Source organism: Pseudophryne corroboree, chromosome 5, assembly GCF_028390025.1.
Source record: "Pseudophryne corroboree isolate aPseCor3 chromosome 5, aPseCor3.hap2, whole genome shotgun sequence".
Lineage (NCBI taxonomy): Eukaryota > Metazoa > Chordata > Amphibia > Anura > Myobatrachidae > Pseudophryne > Pseudophryne corroboree.
Window position 1 is genome coordinate 466729462 of NC_086448.1, and position 18624 is coordinate 466748085.

Sequence of the window (18624 nt, forward strand, 5' to 3'; positions counted from 1 at the left end):
CCACTAGCTGGACAGATAATGCCACAGCCGGGGGTCAATTTTATACAGTGCCTTTGCGGCCGTGGCATCAAATATCCAACTAGTCACCCCTGGCCGGGGTACCCTGGGGGAGTGGGGACCCCTTCAATCAAGGGGTCCCCCCCCCCAGCCACCCAAGGGCCAGGGGTGAAGCCCGAGGCTGTCCCCCCCATCCAATGGGCTGCGGATGGGGGGCTGATAGCCTTTGTGATAAGTGTTTGATATTGTTTTTAGTAGCAGTACTACAAGGCCCAGCAAGCCTCCCCCGCAAACTGGTACTTGTAGAACCACAAGTACCAGCATGCGGCGGAAAAATGGGCCCGCTGGTACCTGTAGTAGTACTACTACTAAAAAAATACCACAATAAAGACATTACACACACACCTTGACAGTATAACTTTAATACATCCATCCACACCTCCATATACACATACTTACCTTATGTTCCCACGCAGGTCGGTCCTCTTCTCCAGTAGTATCCATGGTGTACCTGTAGAAAAAATTATACTCACATAATCCATGGTTGAAGGCTCCTCTGTAACTCCTTTTCTCTGACGTCCTAAGTGGATGCTGGGGACTCCGTCAGGACCATGGGGATTAGCGGCTCCGCAGGAGACAGGGCACAAAACTAAAGCTTTAGGATCAGGTGGTGTGTACTGGCTCCTCCCCCTATGACCCTCCTCCAAGCCTCAGTTAGGTTTTTGTGCCCGTCCGAGCAGGGTGCAATCTAGGTGGCTCTCTTAAGGAGCTGCTTAGAAAAAGTTTTTAGGTTTCTTATTTTCAGTGAGTCCTGCTGGCAACAGGCTCACTGCATCGAGGGACTTAGGGGAGAGAAGTTCAACTCACCTGCGTGCAGGATGGATTGGCTTCTTAGGCTACTGGACACCATTAGCTCCAGAGGGAGTCGGAACACAGGTCTCACCCTGGGGTTCGTCCCGGAGCCGCGCCGCCAACCCCCCTTGCAGATGCTGAAGATTGAAGGTCCAGAAACCGGCGGCAGAAGGCTTTTCAGTCTTCATGAAGGTAGCGCACAGCACTGCAGCTGTGCGCCATTGTTGTCACACACTTCACACCAACGGTCACGGAGGGTGCAGGGCGTTGCTGGGGGCGCCCTGGGCAGCAATGTATAATACCTTATTCTGGCTAAAAATACATCACATATAGCCCCTGGAGGCTATATGGATGTATTTAACCCCTGCCAGGTCTCAGAAAAACGGGAGAAGAAGCCCGCCGAAAAGGGGGCGGGGCCTATTCTCCTCAGCACACAGCGCCATTTTCCCTCACAGAAATGCTGGTGGGAAGGCTCCCAGGCTCTCCCCTGCACTGCACTACAGAAACAGGGTTAAATCAGAGAGGGGGGGCACTTATTTGGCGATATGTATATATATATTAAAATGCTATAAGGGAAAAACACTTATATAAAGGTTGTCCCTGTATAATATAGCGTTTTTGGTGTGTGCTGGCAAACTCTCCCTCTGTCTCCCCAAAGGGCTAGTGGGGTCCTGTCCTCTATCAGAGCATTCCCTGTGTGTGTGCTGTGTGTCGGTACTTGTGTGTCGACATGTATGAGGACGATGTTGGTGAGGAGGCGGAGCAATTGCCGGTAATGGTGATGTCACTCTTTAGGGAGTCGACACCGGAATGGATGGCTTATTTAAGGAATTACGTGATAATGTCAACACGCTGCAAGGTCGGTTGACGACATGAGACGGCCGGCAAACCAATTAGTACCTGTCCAGGCGTCTAAAACACCGTCAGGGGCGTTAAAACGTCCTTTTACCTCAGTCGGTCGACACAGACACGGACACTGACTCCAGTGTCGACGGTGAAGAAACAAACGGATTTTCCTTTAGGGCCACACGTTACTTGTTAAGGGCAATGAAGGAGATGTTACATATTTCTGATACTACAAGTACCACAAAAAAGGGTATTATGTGGAGTGTGAAAAAACTACATGTGGTTTTTCCTGAATCAGATAAATTAAATGAAGTGTGTGATGATGCGTGGGTTTCCCCCGATAGAAAATTATGGGCGGTATACCCTTTCCCGCCAGAAGTTATGGCGCGTTGGGAAACACACCTTAGGGTGGATAAGGCGCTCACACGCTTATAAAAACAAGTGGCGTTACCGTCTCCAGATACGGACGCCCTCAAGGAGCCAACTGATAGGAGGTTGGAAAATATCCTAAAAAGTATATACACACATACTGGTGTTATACTGCGACCAGCGATCGCCTCAGCCTGGATGGGCAGCGCTGGGGTGGCTTGGTCGGATTCCCTGACTGGAAATATTGATACCCTTGACAGGGACAGTATTTTATTGACTATAGAGCATTTAAAAGATGCATTTCTATATATGCGAAACTCTGGCATCAAGAGTAAGTGCGATGTCCATATCTGCCAGACGATGTTTATGGACACGACAGTGGTCAGGTGATGCAGATTCCAAACGGCACATGGAAGTATTGCCGTATAAAGGGGAGGAGTTATTTGGGGTCGGTCCATCGGACCTGGTGGCCACGGCAACAGCTAGAAAATCCACCTTTTTTACCCCAAGTCACATCTCAGCAGAAAAAGACATAGTCTTTTCAGCCTCAGTCCTTTCGTCCCCATAATATCTGCCCAGGGATAGAGGTAAGGGAAGAAGACTGCAGCAGGCAGCCCATTCCCAGGAACAGAAGCCTTCCACCGCTTCTGCCAAGTCCTCAGCATGACGCTGGGGCCGTACAAACAGGTGCGGTGGGGGGTCGTCTCAAGAGTTTCAGCACGCAGTGGGCTCACTCGCAAGTGGACCCCTGGATCCTACAAGTAGTATCCCAGGGGTACAGATTGGAAATTCGAGACGTCTCCCCCTCGCAGGTTCCTGAAGTTTGCTTTACCAACGTCTACCTCCGACAGGGAGGCAGTATTGGAAACAATTCACAAGCTGTATTCCCAGCAGGTGATAAGTACCCCTCCTACAACAAGTAAAGGGGTATTATTCCACACTATATTGTGGTACTGAAGCCAGACGGCTAGGTGAGACCTATTCTAAATGGAGTCACTCAGAGCAGTGATAGCGAACCAGGAAGAAGGGGACTATATGGTGTCCCTGGACATCAAGGATGCTTACCTCCATGTCCAAATTTGCCCTTCTCACAAAGGGTACCTCAGGTTCGTGGTACAAAACTGTCACTATCAGTTTCAGACGCTGTCGTTTGGATTGTCCACGGCACCCCGGGTCTTTACCAAGGTAATGGCCGAAATGATGATTCTTCTTCAAAGAAAAGGCGTCTTAATTATCCCTTACTTGGACGATCTCCTGATAAGGGCAAGGTCCAGAGAACAGTTGGAGGTCTGAGTAGCACTATCTCAAGTAGTTCTACGACAGCACGGGTGGATTCTAAATATTCCAAAATCGCAGCTGTCTCCGACGACACGTCTGCTGTCCCTAGGGATGATTCTGGACACAGTCCAGAAAAAGGTGTTTCTCCCGGAGGAGAAAGCCAGGGAGTTATCCGAGCTAGTCAGGAACCTCCAAAAACCAGGAAAAGTGTCAGTGCATCATTGCACAAGGGTCCTGGGAAAAATGGTGGCTTCTTACGAAGCGATTCCATTCGGCAGATTTCACGCAAGAACTTTTCAGTGGGATCTGCTGGACAAATGGTCCGGATCGCATCTTCAGATGCATCAGCGGATAACCCTGTCTCCAAGGACAAGGGTGTCTCTTCTGTGGTGGCTGCAGAATGCTCATCTACTAAAGGGCCACAGTTATGCATTCAGGACTGGGTCCTGGTGACCACGGATTCCAGCTTGAAAGGCTGGGGAGCTGTCACACAGGGAAAAAATTTCCAGGGAGTGTGATCAAGTCTGGGGACTTCTCTCCGCATAAATATACTGGAGCTAAGAGCAATTTACAATGCTCTAAGCTTAGCAAGACCTCTGCTTCAAGGTCAGCCGGTATTGATCCAGTGGGACAACATCACGGCAGTCGCCCACGTAAACAGACAGGGCGGCACAAGAAGCAGGAGGACAATGGCAGAAACTGCAAGGATTCTTCGCTGGGCGGAAAATCATGTGTTAGCACTGTCAGCAGTTTTCATTCCGGGAGTGGACAACTGGGAAGCAGACTTCCTCAGCACGACCTCCACCCGGGAGAGTGGGGACTTCATCGAGAAGTTTTTTCCACATGATTGTGCACCGTTGGGAAAGACCAAAGGTGGACATGATGGCGTCCCGCCTGAACAAAAAACTGGACAGGTATTGCGCCAGGTCAAGAGACCCTCAGGCAATAGCTGTGGACGTTCTGGTAACACCATGGGTGTACCAGTCGGTGTATGTGTTCCCTCCTCTGCTTCTCATACCAAAGGTACTGAGAATTATAAGACGTAGAGGAGTAAGAACTATACTCGTGGCTCCGGATGGGCCAAGAAGGACTTGGTACCCGGAACTTCAAGAGATGCTCACAGAGGACTCAGGGCCTCTGCCGATAAGAAGGGACTTGCTTCAGCAAGTACCATGTCTGTTCCAAGACTTACCGCGGCTGCGTTTGACGGCATGGCGGTTGAACGCCGGATCCTAAGGGAAAAAGGCATTCCGGAAGAGGTCATTCCTACCCTGGTCAAAGCCAGGAAGGAGGTGACCGCACAACATTATCACCACATGTGGCGAAAATATGTTGCGTGGTGTGAGGCCAGGAAGGCCCCACGAAGAAATTTCAACTCGGTCGATTCCTGCATTTCCTGCAAACAGGAGTGTCTATGGGCCTCAAATTGGGGTCCATTAAGGTTCAAATTTCGGCCCTGTCGATTTTCTTCCAGAAAGAATTGGCTTCAGTTCCTGAAGTCCAGAAATTTGACAAGGGAGTACTGCATATACAACCCCCTTTTGTGCCTCCAGTGACACTGTGGGATCTCAACGTAGTCCTGGGATTCCTCAAATCACGTTGGTTTAAACCGCTCAAATCTGTGGATTTGAAATATCTCACATGGAAAGTGACCATGATGTTGGCCCTGGCCTCGGCCAGGCGAGTGTCAGAATTGGCGGCTTTGTCTCACAAAAGCCCATATCTGATTGTCCATTCGGACAGGGCAGAGCTGCGGACTCGTCCCCAGTTTCTCCCTAAGGTGGTGTCAGCGTTTCATCTGAACCAGCTTATTGTGGTACCTGCGGCTACTAGAGACTTGGAGGACTCCAAGTTGCTAGATGTTGTCAGGGCCCTGAAAATATAGATTTCCAGGACGGCTGGAGTCAGGAAAACTGACTTGCTGTTATCCTGTATGCACCCAAAAAACTGGGTGCTCTTGCTTCTAAGCAGACGATTGCTAGTTGAATGTGTAGTACAATTCAACTTGCACATTCTGTGGCAGGACTGCCACAGCCAAAATATATAAATGCCCATTCCACAAGGAAGGTGGGCTCATCTTGGGCGACTGCCCGAGGGGTCTCGGCTTTACAACTTTGCCGAGCTGCTACTTGGTCAGGGGCACACCCTGGCTGAGGAGGACCTGGAGTTCTCTCACTCGGTGCTGCAGAGTCATCCGCACTCTCCCGCCCGTTTGGGAGCTTTGGTATAATCCCCATGGTCCTGACGGAGTCCCCAGCATCCACTTAGGACGTCAGAGAAAATAAGATTTTACTTACCGATAAATCTATTTCTCGTAGTCCGTAGTGGATGCTGGGCGCCCATCCCAAGTGCGGATTGTCTGCAATACTTGTACATAGTTATTGTTACAAAAAAATCGGGTTGTTATTGTTGTGAGCCGTCTGTTCAGAGGCTCCTACGTTTGTCATACTGTTAACTGGGTTTAGATCACAAGTTATACGGTGTGATTGGTGTGGCTGGTATGAGTCTTACCCGGGATTCAATATCCTTCCTTATTGTGTACGCTCGTCCGGGCACAGTATCCTAACTGAGGCTTGGAGGAGGGTCATAGGGGGAGGAGCCAGTACACACCACCTGATCCTAAAGCTTTAGTTTTGTGCCCTGTCTCCTGCGGAGCCGCTAATCCCCATGGTCCTGACGGAGTCCCCAGCATCCACTACGGACTACGAGAAATAGATTTATCGGTAAGTAAAATCTTATTTTGTAATCCACGTACTTGAAAAAATAAAAAAACGGATACCCGACCACGAACTGAAAGGGGACCCATGTTTTCACATGGGCCCCCTTTCCCCGAATGCCAGAAACCCACTCTGACTGATGTCTAAGTGGGTTTCTTCAACTAATCAGGGAGCGCCACGTTGTAGCACCCTCCTGATCGGCTGTGTGCTCCTGTACTGTCTGACAGGCGGCACACGGCAGTGTTACAATGTAGCGCCTATGCGCTCCATTGTAACCAATGGTGGGAACTTTCAGGTCAGCGGTTGACCGAAAGTGACCTCACCGCTGACCTGAAAGTTCCCACCATTGGTTACAATGGAGCGCATAGGCGCTACATTGTAACACTGCCGTGTGCCGCCTGTCAGACAGTACAGGAGCACACAGCCGATCAGGAGGGTGCTACAACGTGGCGCTCCCTGATTGGCTGAGGAAACCCACTTAGACATCAGTCAGAGTGGGTTTCTGGCATTCGGGGAAAGGGGGCCCATGTGAAAACATGGGCCCCCTTTCAGTTCGTGGTCGGGTATCCGTTTTTTTATTTTTTCAAGTACGTGGATTACAAAAGGAGTTACCGAGGAGCCTTCAACCATGGATTATGTGAGTATAATTTTTTCTACAGGTACACCATGGATTCTACTGGAGAAGAGGACCGACCTGCGTGGGAACATAAGGTAAGTATGTGTATATGGAGGTGTGGATGGATGTATTAAAGTTATACTGTCAAGGTGTGTGTGTAATGTCTTTATTGGGGTATTTTTTTAGTAGTAGTACTACAGGTACCAGCGGGCCCGTTTTTCCGCCGCATGCTGGTACTTGTGGTTCTCCAAGTACCAGCTTGCGGGGGAGGCTTGCTGGGCCTTGTAGTACTGCTACTAAAAACAATATCAATCACTTTTCACAAAGGCTATCAAGCCCCCCTTCCGCAGCCTATTGGATGGGGGGGGACAGTCTCGGGCTTCACCCCTGGCCCTTGGGTGGCTGGGGCGGGGGACCCCTTGATTGAAGGGGTCCCCACTCCCCCAGGGTACTCCGGCCAGGGGTGACTAGTTGGGTATATTTGATGCCACGGCCGCAAGGCACTGTATAAAAGTGACCCCCGGCTGTGGCATTATCTGTCCAGCTAGTGGAGCCCGGTGCTGGTTTCAAAAATACGGGGGACCCCTACTCTTTTTGTCCCCCGTATTTTTGGAACCAGGACCAGGCGCAGAGCCCGATGCTGGTTGCTTAAATATGGGGGAACCCTGTCCATTTTTTTCCCATATTTCTGCAACCAGGACCGGCTCAAAGAGCCCGAGGCTGGTTTGCCTTAGGAGGGGGGACCCCACGCAATTTTTTTTTTACATTTAAACTTTATTTTTTGTTTAGCAAAGTGCACAATGAAGCCCAGCACGGATCTCTCAGATCCGGCCGAGATGCATTGTATTAAAGTCGGCAGTGTTTTACAAGTCACTCACGTAAAACACTGCCTAAAAAAACGAATGACATCGACATCGGAAAACCCGAAAATGCAGAATACGGCAGACTAGTAAATTAGTCGTAATCAATTCAAAAAGTTGCATATTTACACTTTCGATGTCATTCGTGATTGAACTTTGACCTCAAACGGGAAAACACGAATCTTAGTAAATTTACCCCATACTCTTAAAACTGCTAGTCCCTATATAGTGGATGTCACAGGACTTATTCCCTTTGTGCCAGGCAGAACTTTAAAAAAACTGGTCTTTTACCTAATGTACATGAAGTAATTTGCAGAGCTGAACGCAACAGCGAGTACTATTGGCTCACACCACTTACCACGCCATACAGTGTCCTGTCTCCAATGTAATTATCTTTTAAAGATCCAAAGTGGTAACTGGTTGGGTGGGTGAGCACTTTTTGAAGGGATTCTCCAGCGCTGCGCAGGGGATCACAGAGAACACTATGCAAGTACCCTGCACTGCAGTTTGAAATAAATGTCATATTTAACAGCATAATAATCCTCAAAAGTTTTGCCTAGAGGGTGGTTTACAGATGGTCTGTCTTTACCCTCAGCTGTGCTTTGTGATGTTCTGGACTCCAAATGTATCAGAGAAGATTCTGGTTGATATCATTGGAGTAGATTTTGCATTTGCAGAGCTGTGTGTGGTTCCTTTGAGGTTATTTTCCTTCTTCCCTGTGCCAGGTAGGTTGAATAACATCTTGAAATCTCTACAATTTTTGATATTGCTCTACAGTATTATAATGTACCAAATTATATATTGATATGACTTCAGATTCTGTGTGATTGTAAAATGTATCTCGCTGAAATACTGTATATTGTATGCACTGTAATTGGCAGATTAAACCATTCCATAATTTGTTATATTCTCCTATGGAATGCTGGTCACACAGAACATTTTACATTCTGTATCCTACGTGGCATGCCATTACTAAGCTTATATGAACCTGCACAGTACTGCTAACTTTAAATCTCTCTCGTGATCCCTGGCCTAGAGAATGCGACAGTAAGGCCGGGAGGCACTATGTGAAAAGACAAATGTGACCTGCGTTCTTCATTTTATAGGGCATTCCATGCTGACTAATGTACAGTCATATATGTGCACAATAGCTAGGAATTCACTTACAAGACTTTACACTAGTTATTAAATCAGAAATGTTGTTTATACTTTACTTGCAACCAGACGCAGTTATGTTATTTGTAAAAAAAAAAAAAAACCTGTGTTGTATTACCTTGTCCTGTTTTTATCTCCATTAAGTCACTGTGCGTGCCTACTTAACTGGCTGGTTGATGACACTCAAGAAGACATTTGTGCTGGCACCAAGCTCTGTTTTAAGAATTATCGTCCTCATCTCTAGTCTTATTATATTGCCTTACTTAGGGTAAGTTTCCTTATTAACATAACAGAATGGAAAACCATGACCTTCTGTACTGTGCTACAATACTACTGGAGTGTGCTTGTATAACTTACATTCTACTGTTTGTTTGTTTGTTTGTTTGTTTATTAACCATATTTATATAGTGCCTATATACTGCATATATACATATTACAGAGAATCATTTGCATCAGTATAAATAAATATTTTGTGATACACACATTGGTGCTAAAAAGGGAACACTTTAGAATGTTCTTAATTTCAGAATAATTGTAATCTTAAATGTGTTTAGATCTTCATTGAAGTCATAAAAGTAGATAAAAATAACCCAATAAAGCAAATAACACAAAAGGAAGGTGTTTGGTATGATTGACAGGGTCGAAATGTCGACAGTCAGCATGTCATCATGCTCATCACGTCAATAGTAACCATGTTGACATTTATCATGTCTCCCCAGATGATACAGTATGTTGACATGATGAACTGTCAACAATAGTCCTTTATGGTCTTGTTCATGGGTCTTCAAACTGTGGCCCTCCAGCTGCGGTGGAAGTACACATCCCAGCATCCCCTGCCTCCGTTTTAGCATGCCTTAATAGCAAAACTGTGGCAGGGCATGCTGGGATGTGTAGTTCACAGCAGCTGGAGGGCCGCAGGTTGAAGACCCATGGTCTAGTGCAGGCATGTCCAAACTGCGGCCCTCCAGCTGTTGAGAAACTACATATCCCAGCATGCCCTGACAGTTTTGCTGTCAGAGAATGCTAAAGCTGTGTCAGGGCATGTTGGGATGTGTAGTTTCTCAACAGCTGGAGGGCCGCAGTTTGGACATGCCTGGTCTAGTGGCTTCTTACCTGTTCCCAGTGGCAGCTCCAGTTTCTTCTTCTGTGTTTCATTGGCCATGTGACAGTCACTTCTGGTGCAAACCTCCGATACTGCATCGTCCCAGTGACTATTTCTCTCCCTATCCCTAATGCTCACCCCTGGTGCCCCCTAGAAGAATGTTCTGTAGAGAGATGAGTCTACAACAGAAGTTTTTGGAGTAAAAAAAAGACATTGTTTAAAGAAAATATAGAATTCAATAGCCTCATCACAGCCACGAAACACATCTCTGTGATGAAAAATGAATGAAAATTATTATTTTTTGATTCATTTGCTTTATTTATTTAATTTACTAAAATGTGCCGATTTTTTTTTATCCACAGTATGGTCACATTTATCTAGAAATTCTGAAACTTTCAAAAGGGTTAACAAACTTTCTAGCACTGTATGTACAGTATGTACTATACATTATAATTTATGTAATCCTGTGACCATTCACTAGTTACACAACATTCTATAATAACGTTAATGATTTTCTCCTGTGGAATGTGGACTGGCCAATTACAGTATGCCTTACATTTTGGACTTAAAGATGACTTATTGCAAATAGGATATGCTTAAACGGGTGGTCTTCTGTTTGCCGGCGGTCGGGCTCCCGGCGCTCAGTATACCGGCGCCGGGAGCCCGACAGCCGGCATACCGACACTTATTTTCCCTCGTGGGGGTCCACGACCCCCATAGAGGGAGAATAAAATAGTGTGGCGCGCGTAGCGCGCCACCGTGCCCGTAGCGTGGCGAGCGCAGCGAGCCCGCAAGGGGCTCATTTGCGCTCGCCAAGCTGTCGGTAAGCCGGCGGTCGGGCGCCGGGATGCTGGTCGCCGGGAGCCCGACCGCCGGCCAGCCGTAGTGAACCCGCTTAAACTATTCACAGTGTCAGAAGATATAGCAGTGCTGCAGTAATTGTGGGTAATTTAGACCCGATCACTAGGCAGCGATTTTCGCTGCCCTGCGATCAGATAGTCGCTGCCTACAGGGGGAGGGAGAATTCACTGTGCAAGTGTGATCGGGGCCGGTGCTGATGACCTCCCTGAAAATGCCTGATCCCGGCTGCTTTTTGCCGGACACTCCTGTAAATCGGTCAGTTGCCACCCACAAACGGCCTCTTCCTGTCAATCACCTTGCGAACGCCCGTGCGTTTGGATTTTTCGTGCCATCCCGTCGCAGGGCACCGATCCCTGTAGCAGTGACCCGTCACCCCTGCACATTGCGGTGCATTCACATGCGCAGTTCAGATCTGATCGCAAAAATCACAGCAGCGACCAGGTCTTAATTACCCCCATTGTTCTGTGCCTGATGAATACAAACGTAATTGTCAAAATAGTTTTTGCCACAGTAATCTTTTTTGGATTTCACATTCAGGGGTCAGTCCAATTGGGTGCGAGTTTCTCACACCCATGAGTGAAATCGGGCCGTGAGGGGTGCAGGTTCGGATACCATTGCCGGCATTGAAATGCAATGGCAATTCCCATACTTCGCACATACATTGGATTGACCCCTTAGAATTCAATTTTCAGTTTCAGTTCAGGTAAAATGGAAACTTGTTATCCTCTTAGATTTTAATGGTTAACAAAAAAAGGCATGGCAAATGTTACTACATAATCTAAAAGTGCATGGAATACAGTTTATTTTTAATTGGTTTTGATATGACATAATCCATAGTGAAAATAAAATAAACACATCTTCTCCATCCTGTGCTTAGGCATGACATTAATACTGTATGCTGCCATGAGAGCGGCATAAAGAAACCTACTTTCCCCAAATGCTTTTAGACATAGGGCCTACTTCAGCAGGCGATCAGGTCTGAACTGCGAATGCGCCGGCGCCACAGTGTGCCGGAGCATGCCAGACAGCCAACGGCCATCTAAGCCCTGCGATCGTCTCTGCCTGATTGACAGGCAGAGGCGGTCGCTGGGCGGGCCGGCGGCATTTGGCCGCCATTTGAGAGGTGCGGTCTGGGCAACGCAGGCTACGATCAAGTCTGAATTATTTATTACCAGTTATTTATATAGCGCACACATATTCTGCAACGCTGTACAGAGAACATTTGCCCATTCACATCAGTCCCTGCCCCAGTGGAGCTTACAATATATATTCCCTATCACATGTACACACAGACACATTCATGCTACGGTTAATTTTGTTGGGACAAATTAACCTACCAGTATATTTGGGGATTGTGGGAGGAAACCCGGAGGAAATCCACCAAAGTACGGGGAGAATATATAAACTCTGCACAGTTAGGGCCATGGTGGGAATCGAACCCCTGACCTCAGTGCTGTGAGGCAGTAATGCTAACCATCAGTACTGCCCTAATTAGGCCCATAGAACAGAATGAGTTCAGCCAGGGCATATTGTAGGAGCGGTGTGACCAGTAAAACGGTGCAGGGGGGTTAATTTCCCTCTACTTTTCTACATGCCATTTTCTAAATATGGACTTTTTCAATATGAACGTTGTGATCAATAAACAAGGACTTTTGTTCCTGAACCACTAAGGACAGTTTAATATGGAACACAATGAACACACAGAATTGAACATTGGCTTATTTACACTGGAGGGTTTTGGGAGAACATTAAATAAAGTTTAATTAAAAGTTTCATTCTACTGTATTTGAGTGACTTCCCCTGAACTAGCAGATAAAGGAAACGTAAAATAGCAAGTACAATAGCTAAATATGTAGATAAAAATCGGAACACAAAAATAGTATATTTAAATGTGGTTCTGTAACAATGGAACAATTCTCCCCTTTGTTTTATGGAATTGCAGTTTTAGAACATACTGTACAGTACAATATATTGGAGTGCTCGCATTCTTTTTAGTCAGTACAACACATTTTTATTCTACATCTAAATGCCAGTGTAAAGGGTTTGCATGCTTTATTTAACACTTTTGTACTGTTCTGCCACTTTACACAATTGCTATATTTCTAGAACATAAGCACTTGCAGCATTCACACAAAGTATACAGAACAATGACGTATACATTTGACTTAATTAATTAGTGTTGCCTGGGACATCTTTCCACTTGGCCTTAATTGGTGCAGGTTATGCCGTTCTGGTCAGCGGTCTAAAGAGCCACGAATATTCTAACAGGGAGGGAAATTGTCCTCTGCAATAGACAAATGCCATTTAGAGGCTTATTATTCATTCCATCTGCGCAAGTTATGGATTGTATTAACTGTATCTTAGTCAGAGTATATAAACAAATAAAATGTATCTTTGACAAAAATAAACCTTGGATTATTTTCCTAACATTTGGAGTTTACCATCGGCTATCTGCACTTATCCCTGTATAATTACAGTATATATTACAAAAATTGCTTATCATTTAAACTTACCCATATTTATAAATAGAACATATTTCCCTGATAAAAATACATACAGTACCACTAATATAAAGTACCCATGATTTATACACATACAGTGCAGACAGTAGGGACCAGTGACATAAATTGTTTGTTGTGCTTTATAATGAATTCAGTATAATGTGATACATACTGTTCTGCTTCAGTTCACAAAAGGTCTGCCTCCTTAGGTCCGCAAAAGGTTTGCGCGCACTGTGATATGCATACACTATGCATATGCTATGGTTATTTTATTTTGTTATACATGTTTATTGTGCCTCTTTCTTTCCACAGGGTCCATGGAGCTACATTAGGAGTAGGATCCCTTCTCGCAGGCTTTGTAGGAGAATCAACAATGGTTGCTATTGCATCCTGCTATGTATACAGAAAACAGGTAAAACAAAGTCCTGTTGATCAGTTAAGTCCTCAGACAGCTAAATATTCAGTGATCTTCATTGTAATTCCTTGTGACATTATAATGTTTCTTCTGTTGATTACAAAAGTAAATGCTCTATCTCTCAAAGCTGTTAAGTACAGTGGCTGTCCTGATCCAGTCTAACTTTAATGGGATACAGTCCTGTTAGACAGCAGTTTTTTCCTGAGCCTGGGTTTGCCAGCACATGTAGGGGTAAATGTACTAAAGCTTCTAAAACAGAGAATTGGTGATGTTGTCCATAGCAACCAATCAGATGCTATCATTTCTCTATTGCCTTTTAGAAAATGATAGACAGCATCTGATTGGTTGCTGTAGGCAACATCACCAAATCTCTGTTTTAGAAGCTTTAGAAAATGTACTCCGTAGACAGAACAAGACCAGGGAAAGAGGACCTTTTATCTACAAACAGAGATGGTGGACCACTAGGCTAAGCAGTATGCAAAAAATGAAAGGGGTGCACTTCTGCTAAACTAACGTATTGTAATGCAAATACATGCACCCTTTTAAATAAAAGATGTGAGCAAAGTAACGTAGAAGGCAGTGTGCAAAAAAAGTTGTTTTGCACTTCTAACCTACCTGTGTACTGCAATTCATATACAGTGATTATTGCTATTATTATTACCAGCAGTTTTTTTATATAGCGCACACATATTCCGCAGCGCTTTACAGAGAATATTTGGCCATACACATCAGCACCTGCCCCAGTGAAGCTTACAATCTATATTGCCTACCACATGTACACGCATACACATACACACTAGGGTTCTTTTTTTTTTTGTCAGGAGCCAATTAACCTACCAGTATATTGTTGGATTGTGGGAGGAAACCGGAGTACCCGGAGGAAACCCACGCAAGCACGGGGAGAATATACAAACTCCACACAGGGCCATGGTGGTAATCGAACCCATGGTCACAGTGCTGGGAGGCAGAAATGCTAACCATTACACCTCATGGGTAGATTTACTAAAGCTTCTAAAACAGACATGTGGGGGTGTTGCCTATAGCAACAAATCAGATTGTATCATTTTCTAGAATACAATAGAGTTGATCTCAGCAGCAAATGTGTTATCAGTTGGGCAAAACCATGTGCACTGCGGGGGGGAGGGGGCAGATATACTGTACCATATGCAGAGAGTTAGATTTGGGTGGGTTATATTGTTTCTGTGCAAGGTAAATATACTGGCTGCTTTATTTCTACACTGCAATTTAGATTTCAGTTTGAACACACTACACCCAAATCTAACTCTCTTTGCACATGTTATATCTGCCCCCCCCCCCCCCCTGCAGTGCACATGGTTTTGCCCAACTGCTAACAAATTTGCTGCTGCGATCAACTCTGCATTACCCTCAAAAACCATCTCACCTATGTACAGCTAAACACAACACACATCTGTTCTGAAGAAACTTACATTTATTCTATTCAGTTTCTTCTTTACGTTTGCATGAAGTTATTAGAATTTATTTGCAAAATAGTTTTCAGTAATTTGCATAATTAGAATGTAAAATTATAATCTAAATTATACAACATACAGTCTTTTAACATTGAATAAATATTTCCATGCTCTATATATAATTAGATTACTTAATATGGTCCTAATTTACTCATGACATTTGTATTCTTTTTGCAGCCAAGATATGGCTGCTTTGTGAAGGTCATGTCTTATGCTTTCCATTTGTCACCCTAGAAAAAGAAGAAAAATGAGACGGAGACTGCGGTGGAAGGAGAAGATTCAGCGATGACCGACATGCCTCAGAGTGAGGAGTTAACGGACATTGTTGAAATGAGAGAAGATGGAGAATAAACAGCATATTGGCTGGCTCTTTGCAAGAGAAGTACAGATGGTCCCTTCCTATCTTCCGTCTTCAATCAGTTTATTTTATTAGTATGGAAACTTCAGAAGGCTCCAATGTTTAGCATACTGGGTATGCTTGCTATAGTGTGAGCCAGAGAGAGGCTCATCGCTTTACAAATACCATGCATTTATCTTCCCAAACCATGGATATTTAATTATCAACATCCTACTGGATAGGCGTTTACTACATTGAGCTTCATTGGACAATTTCCATTCGTCAACCAAAGCATCGCTGTCTGTCTGTGCTGTTTAACAAAGCTGCCGTCCTAGTCACTATTTTGTTTAATCCAGTTCTGTTTTGTTACATTAGAACATAATAATTCAACTTCTTTTTATTCCTCATTTAAACTTCAAAAGGGATTTAGTTTTGAAAAAAACAATTGCAAATGTACACATAACACACAGATGAATTCACTACACAACAGAGAAGCGCGCTTTTATACCACAGGTAAATGGGGGGGGAAAATCACACATTTGTTTTTATTTACAATTTATTACATTGAATGTTATACAAAAACTGTATAAAGTTATCTTTGAAATGTTACTTCTTTATGGTTTGTCACAAGACGTTTTTATCTACTTGTGTTACTAATCAGGTTAGTAGATAGCTACAGAATCCTCCTCATCCATCTAGTCTCCATATGCCATGCAGTTCGAGATGCCCGGCGTGAATAAGCTGCCAGGTCCTGTGCAGCTCCACTAACATTGGGTGTCTTTTTTTTGCCAAAAATGTATCTTAGTTGCAACGCAATGTGACTAGGACGCACAAGAAGACTGTGCTGATTGATTTGATATACGACACCTGTATATTGTGTGTGACTGAGCCTGGAATACATACTATATCCCAGCGGTCAGAATGCTGGACCGATCATGGCATCCCAACACTGAAGATCCCGACATCTGAGACGGTATTTTTAACCCCCGCCCTAACGCCCTCTTGTCGGGATTGCGGCGTTGGTCACGTGTCTGCTGGCATCCCGACAGCCAGGACGCTAAACGCATCCCCTGAGCCTATATACGGAGCAGACCACAACTTGTATTGAAAAAAGCTGCGGCTGCTACATTGTAGCACTTCGTATCGTATGCAGATTCAGAGACTCAGTAACACACAGATATACAAGTGACATATATCAAGTTAATCACCAAAGTCTCCTTCTACTTCCTAGTCACATTGTGTTGTGGCTAATACGCATTTTCGGCAAAAAGGACACTCGGTGCTAGAAGATTCTACCTGGCGTGCCAAAAGGGACTGTTTGGTGTGACTGCAGCAAAGATGGTAGAGGGCTCATCTGTATTAACCAAATATCTAAATGGTTTAACAAAAGGAATTTAAAGCAGGTGTTATTTGCAGACATTTCTGAATCTGCTAATAGTTTTGTGATTAGAATTCAGTGATCATAGGGAGTAATTCTGAGTTGATCGCAGCAGGAACTTTGTTAGCAGTTGGGCAAAACCATGTGCACTGCAGGGGAGGCAGATATAACGTGCAGAAAGAGTTAGATTTGGGTGGGTTATTTTGTTTCTGTGCAGGGTAAATACTGGCTGCTTTATTTTTACACTGCAAATTAGATTGCAGATTGAACACACCACACCCTAATCTAACTCTCTCTGCACATGTTATATCTGCCTCACCTGCAGTGCACATGGGGGGTAATTCCAAGTTAATTGCAGCAGGAAATTTTTTAGCAGTTGGACAAAACCATGTGCACTGCAGGAGGGGGGGGGGGGCAGATATAACATGTGCAGAGAGAGATAGATTTGGGTGTGGTGAGTTCAATCTGCAATCTAAATTGCAGTGTGAAAATAAAGCAGCCAGTATTTACCCTGCACAGAAACAAAATAACCCACCCAAATCTAACTCTCTCTGCACATGTTATATCTGCCTCACCTGCAGTGCACATGGTTTTGCCCAACTGCTAACAAAGTTCCTGCTGCGATCAACTCTGAATTACCCCCATAGACATTTGTATGTTGGATAGACTCAATTATCCATCTTTCTTCCAGAAAATGCATTTATCTAGAGCACAAAATTGAATATTATTTATCACCATCACTAATAAGAAAAATACATTTTCTGAAGAGTGACGGCACCAGCTCCAGTGTACTAAAACACTTTCTTAGAAAGCAGTTATTTAGATGTATTTTCATGGCATTTCTGGGATGGTCAATTGCAGCAACATTTTATACTCCAGATTTTTTACCAATGTCCAATCGAGGAACTTTTCCTACACTATATTATACTATTTATTTAGTGCCATAAGTTATTTTTATCTTTTGTTCTGATTATAAAATTCTATACCGCATGTTTCTGTTGTCTTCGTATAGACACTGACTTCATAGGTTAGTTTAGCACTTTAAGTTAAGAGGTGACACATTAATGGAAATAACTGTTGTATATATCTCAGAAGACGCTGCAATATGCCTTTTTTATTTTTTCCCCCCTGCTATGCTCTTTAAAAAATCTCTGAAGTGGCATACATGTGGTATAAAAACACATAATACATATGACATATCATATGTATCTCTACCACACCCGCTCCATGTTAGTGTTAGACGTGATCTGTAAAAAATAGTTATTTCCAATGAAGCTCCATCTTCCTTCTGGTCATATAGAACTTAATACCTTTATGGACACAGAAGACAAAGTGGACTATTTTTTAATAATATTTTTTCTCTGGGTACTTGACTAGAAATATAATCAGCAGTATTTTTGGATATTTGTGAATATATTTAAAATGTGTGTGGGGTTATGGCTGGAAAACCAATTACTTTTAAAACTATAATAAAAGAAATGTATTTGAATGTGTTACACAACACAGTTACCGAATGCCGGAAGAGTGCGATTCATTTTGTGTAGAGATTAAAGGGAATACAATAAAACATTTAAACTGAGAAACCATAAGCATGTTGTCTTTTGTATATTTTATTTGTAGTATTGTTAGCAACCTCTCATATAGTAACAGTTGTGTTCTCACAGATAGGTGCAGGATGCTATGGGTACAGTACATTGATTTGCTGTCATTCAGCTAAATGAAAGATACATAGGAGTCCAGGGCCGGATTAAGGCTTGTGGGAGCCCAGGGCAACGAAGTTGTGGGGCCCCCACTAATAAAATTGCTTCCAAACAGCACCCCCCCCTCCCCCTCCCAGTGCGTGATGTGGC

At 44.3% G+C, this 18624-nt stretch overlaps 1 protein-coding gene across 4 annotated transcripts in view; it reads left to right on the forward strand.

The window, feature by feature from the left end:
• Positions 1–18363, forward strand: part of ANKH (ANKH inorganic pyrophosphate transport regulator) — a 290689-nt gene extending 272326 nt beyond the window's left edge. For all 4 annotated transcript variants that reach the window (XM_063922954.1, XM_063922955.1, XM_063922957.1 and 1 more), the window contains 4 exons: positions 8131–8260; positions 8835–8958; positions 13467–13566; positions 15294–18363. In XM_063922954.1, the coding sequence (XP_063779024.1) occupies positions 8131–8260; positions 8835–8958; positions 13467–13566; positions 15294–15410 (471 nt within the window). In that variant the 3' untranslated portion in view covers positions 15411–18363. The remainder of the gene's footprint in view (positions 1–8130; positions 8261–8834; positions 8959–13466; positions 13567–15293) is intronic.
• The last annotated feature ends 261 nt before the right edge of the window (positions 18364–18624 follow it).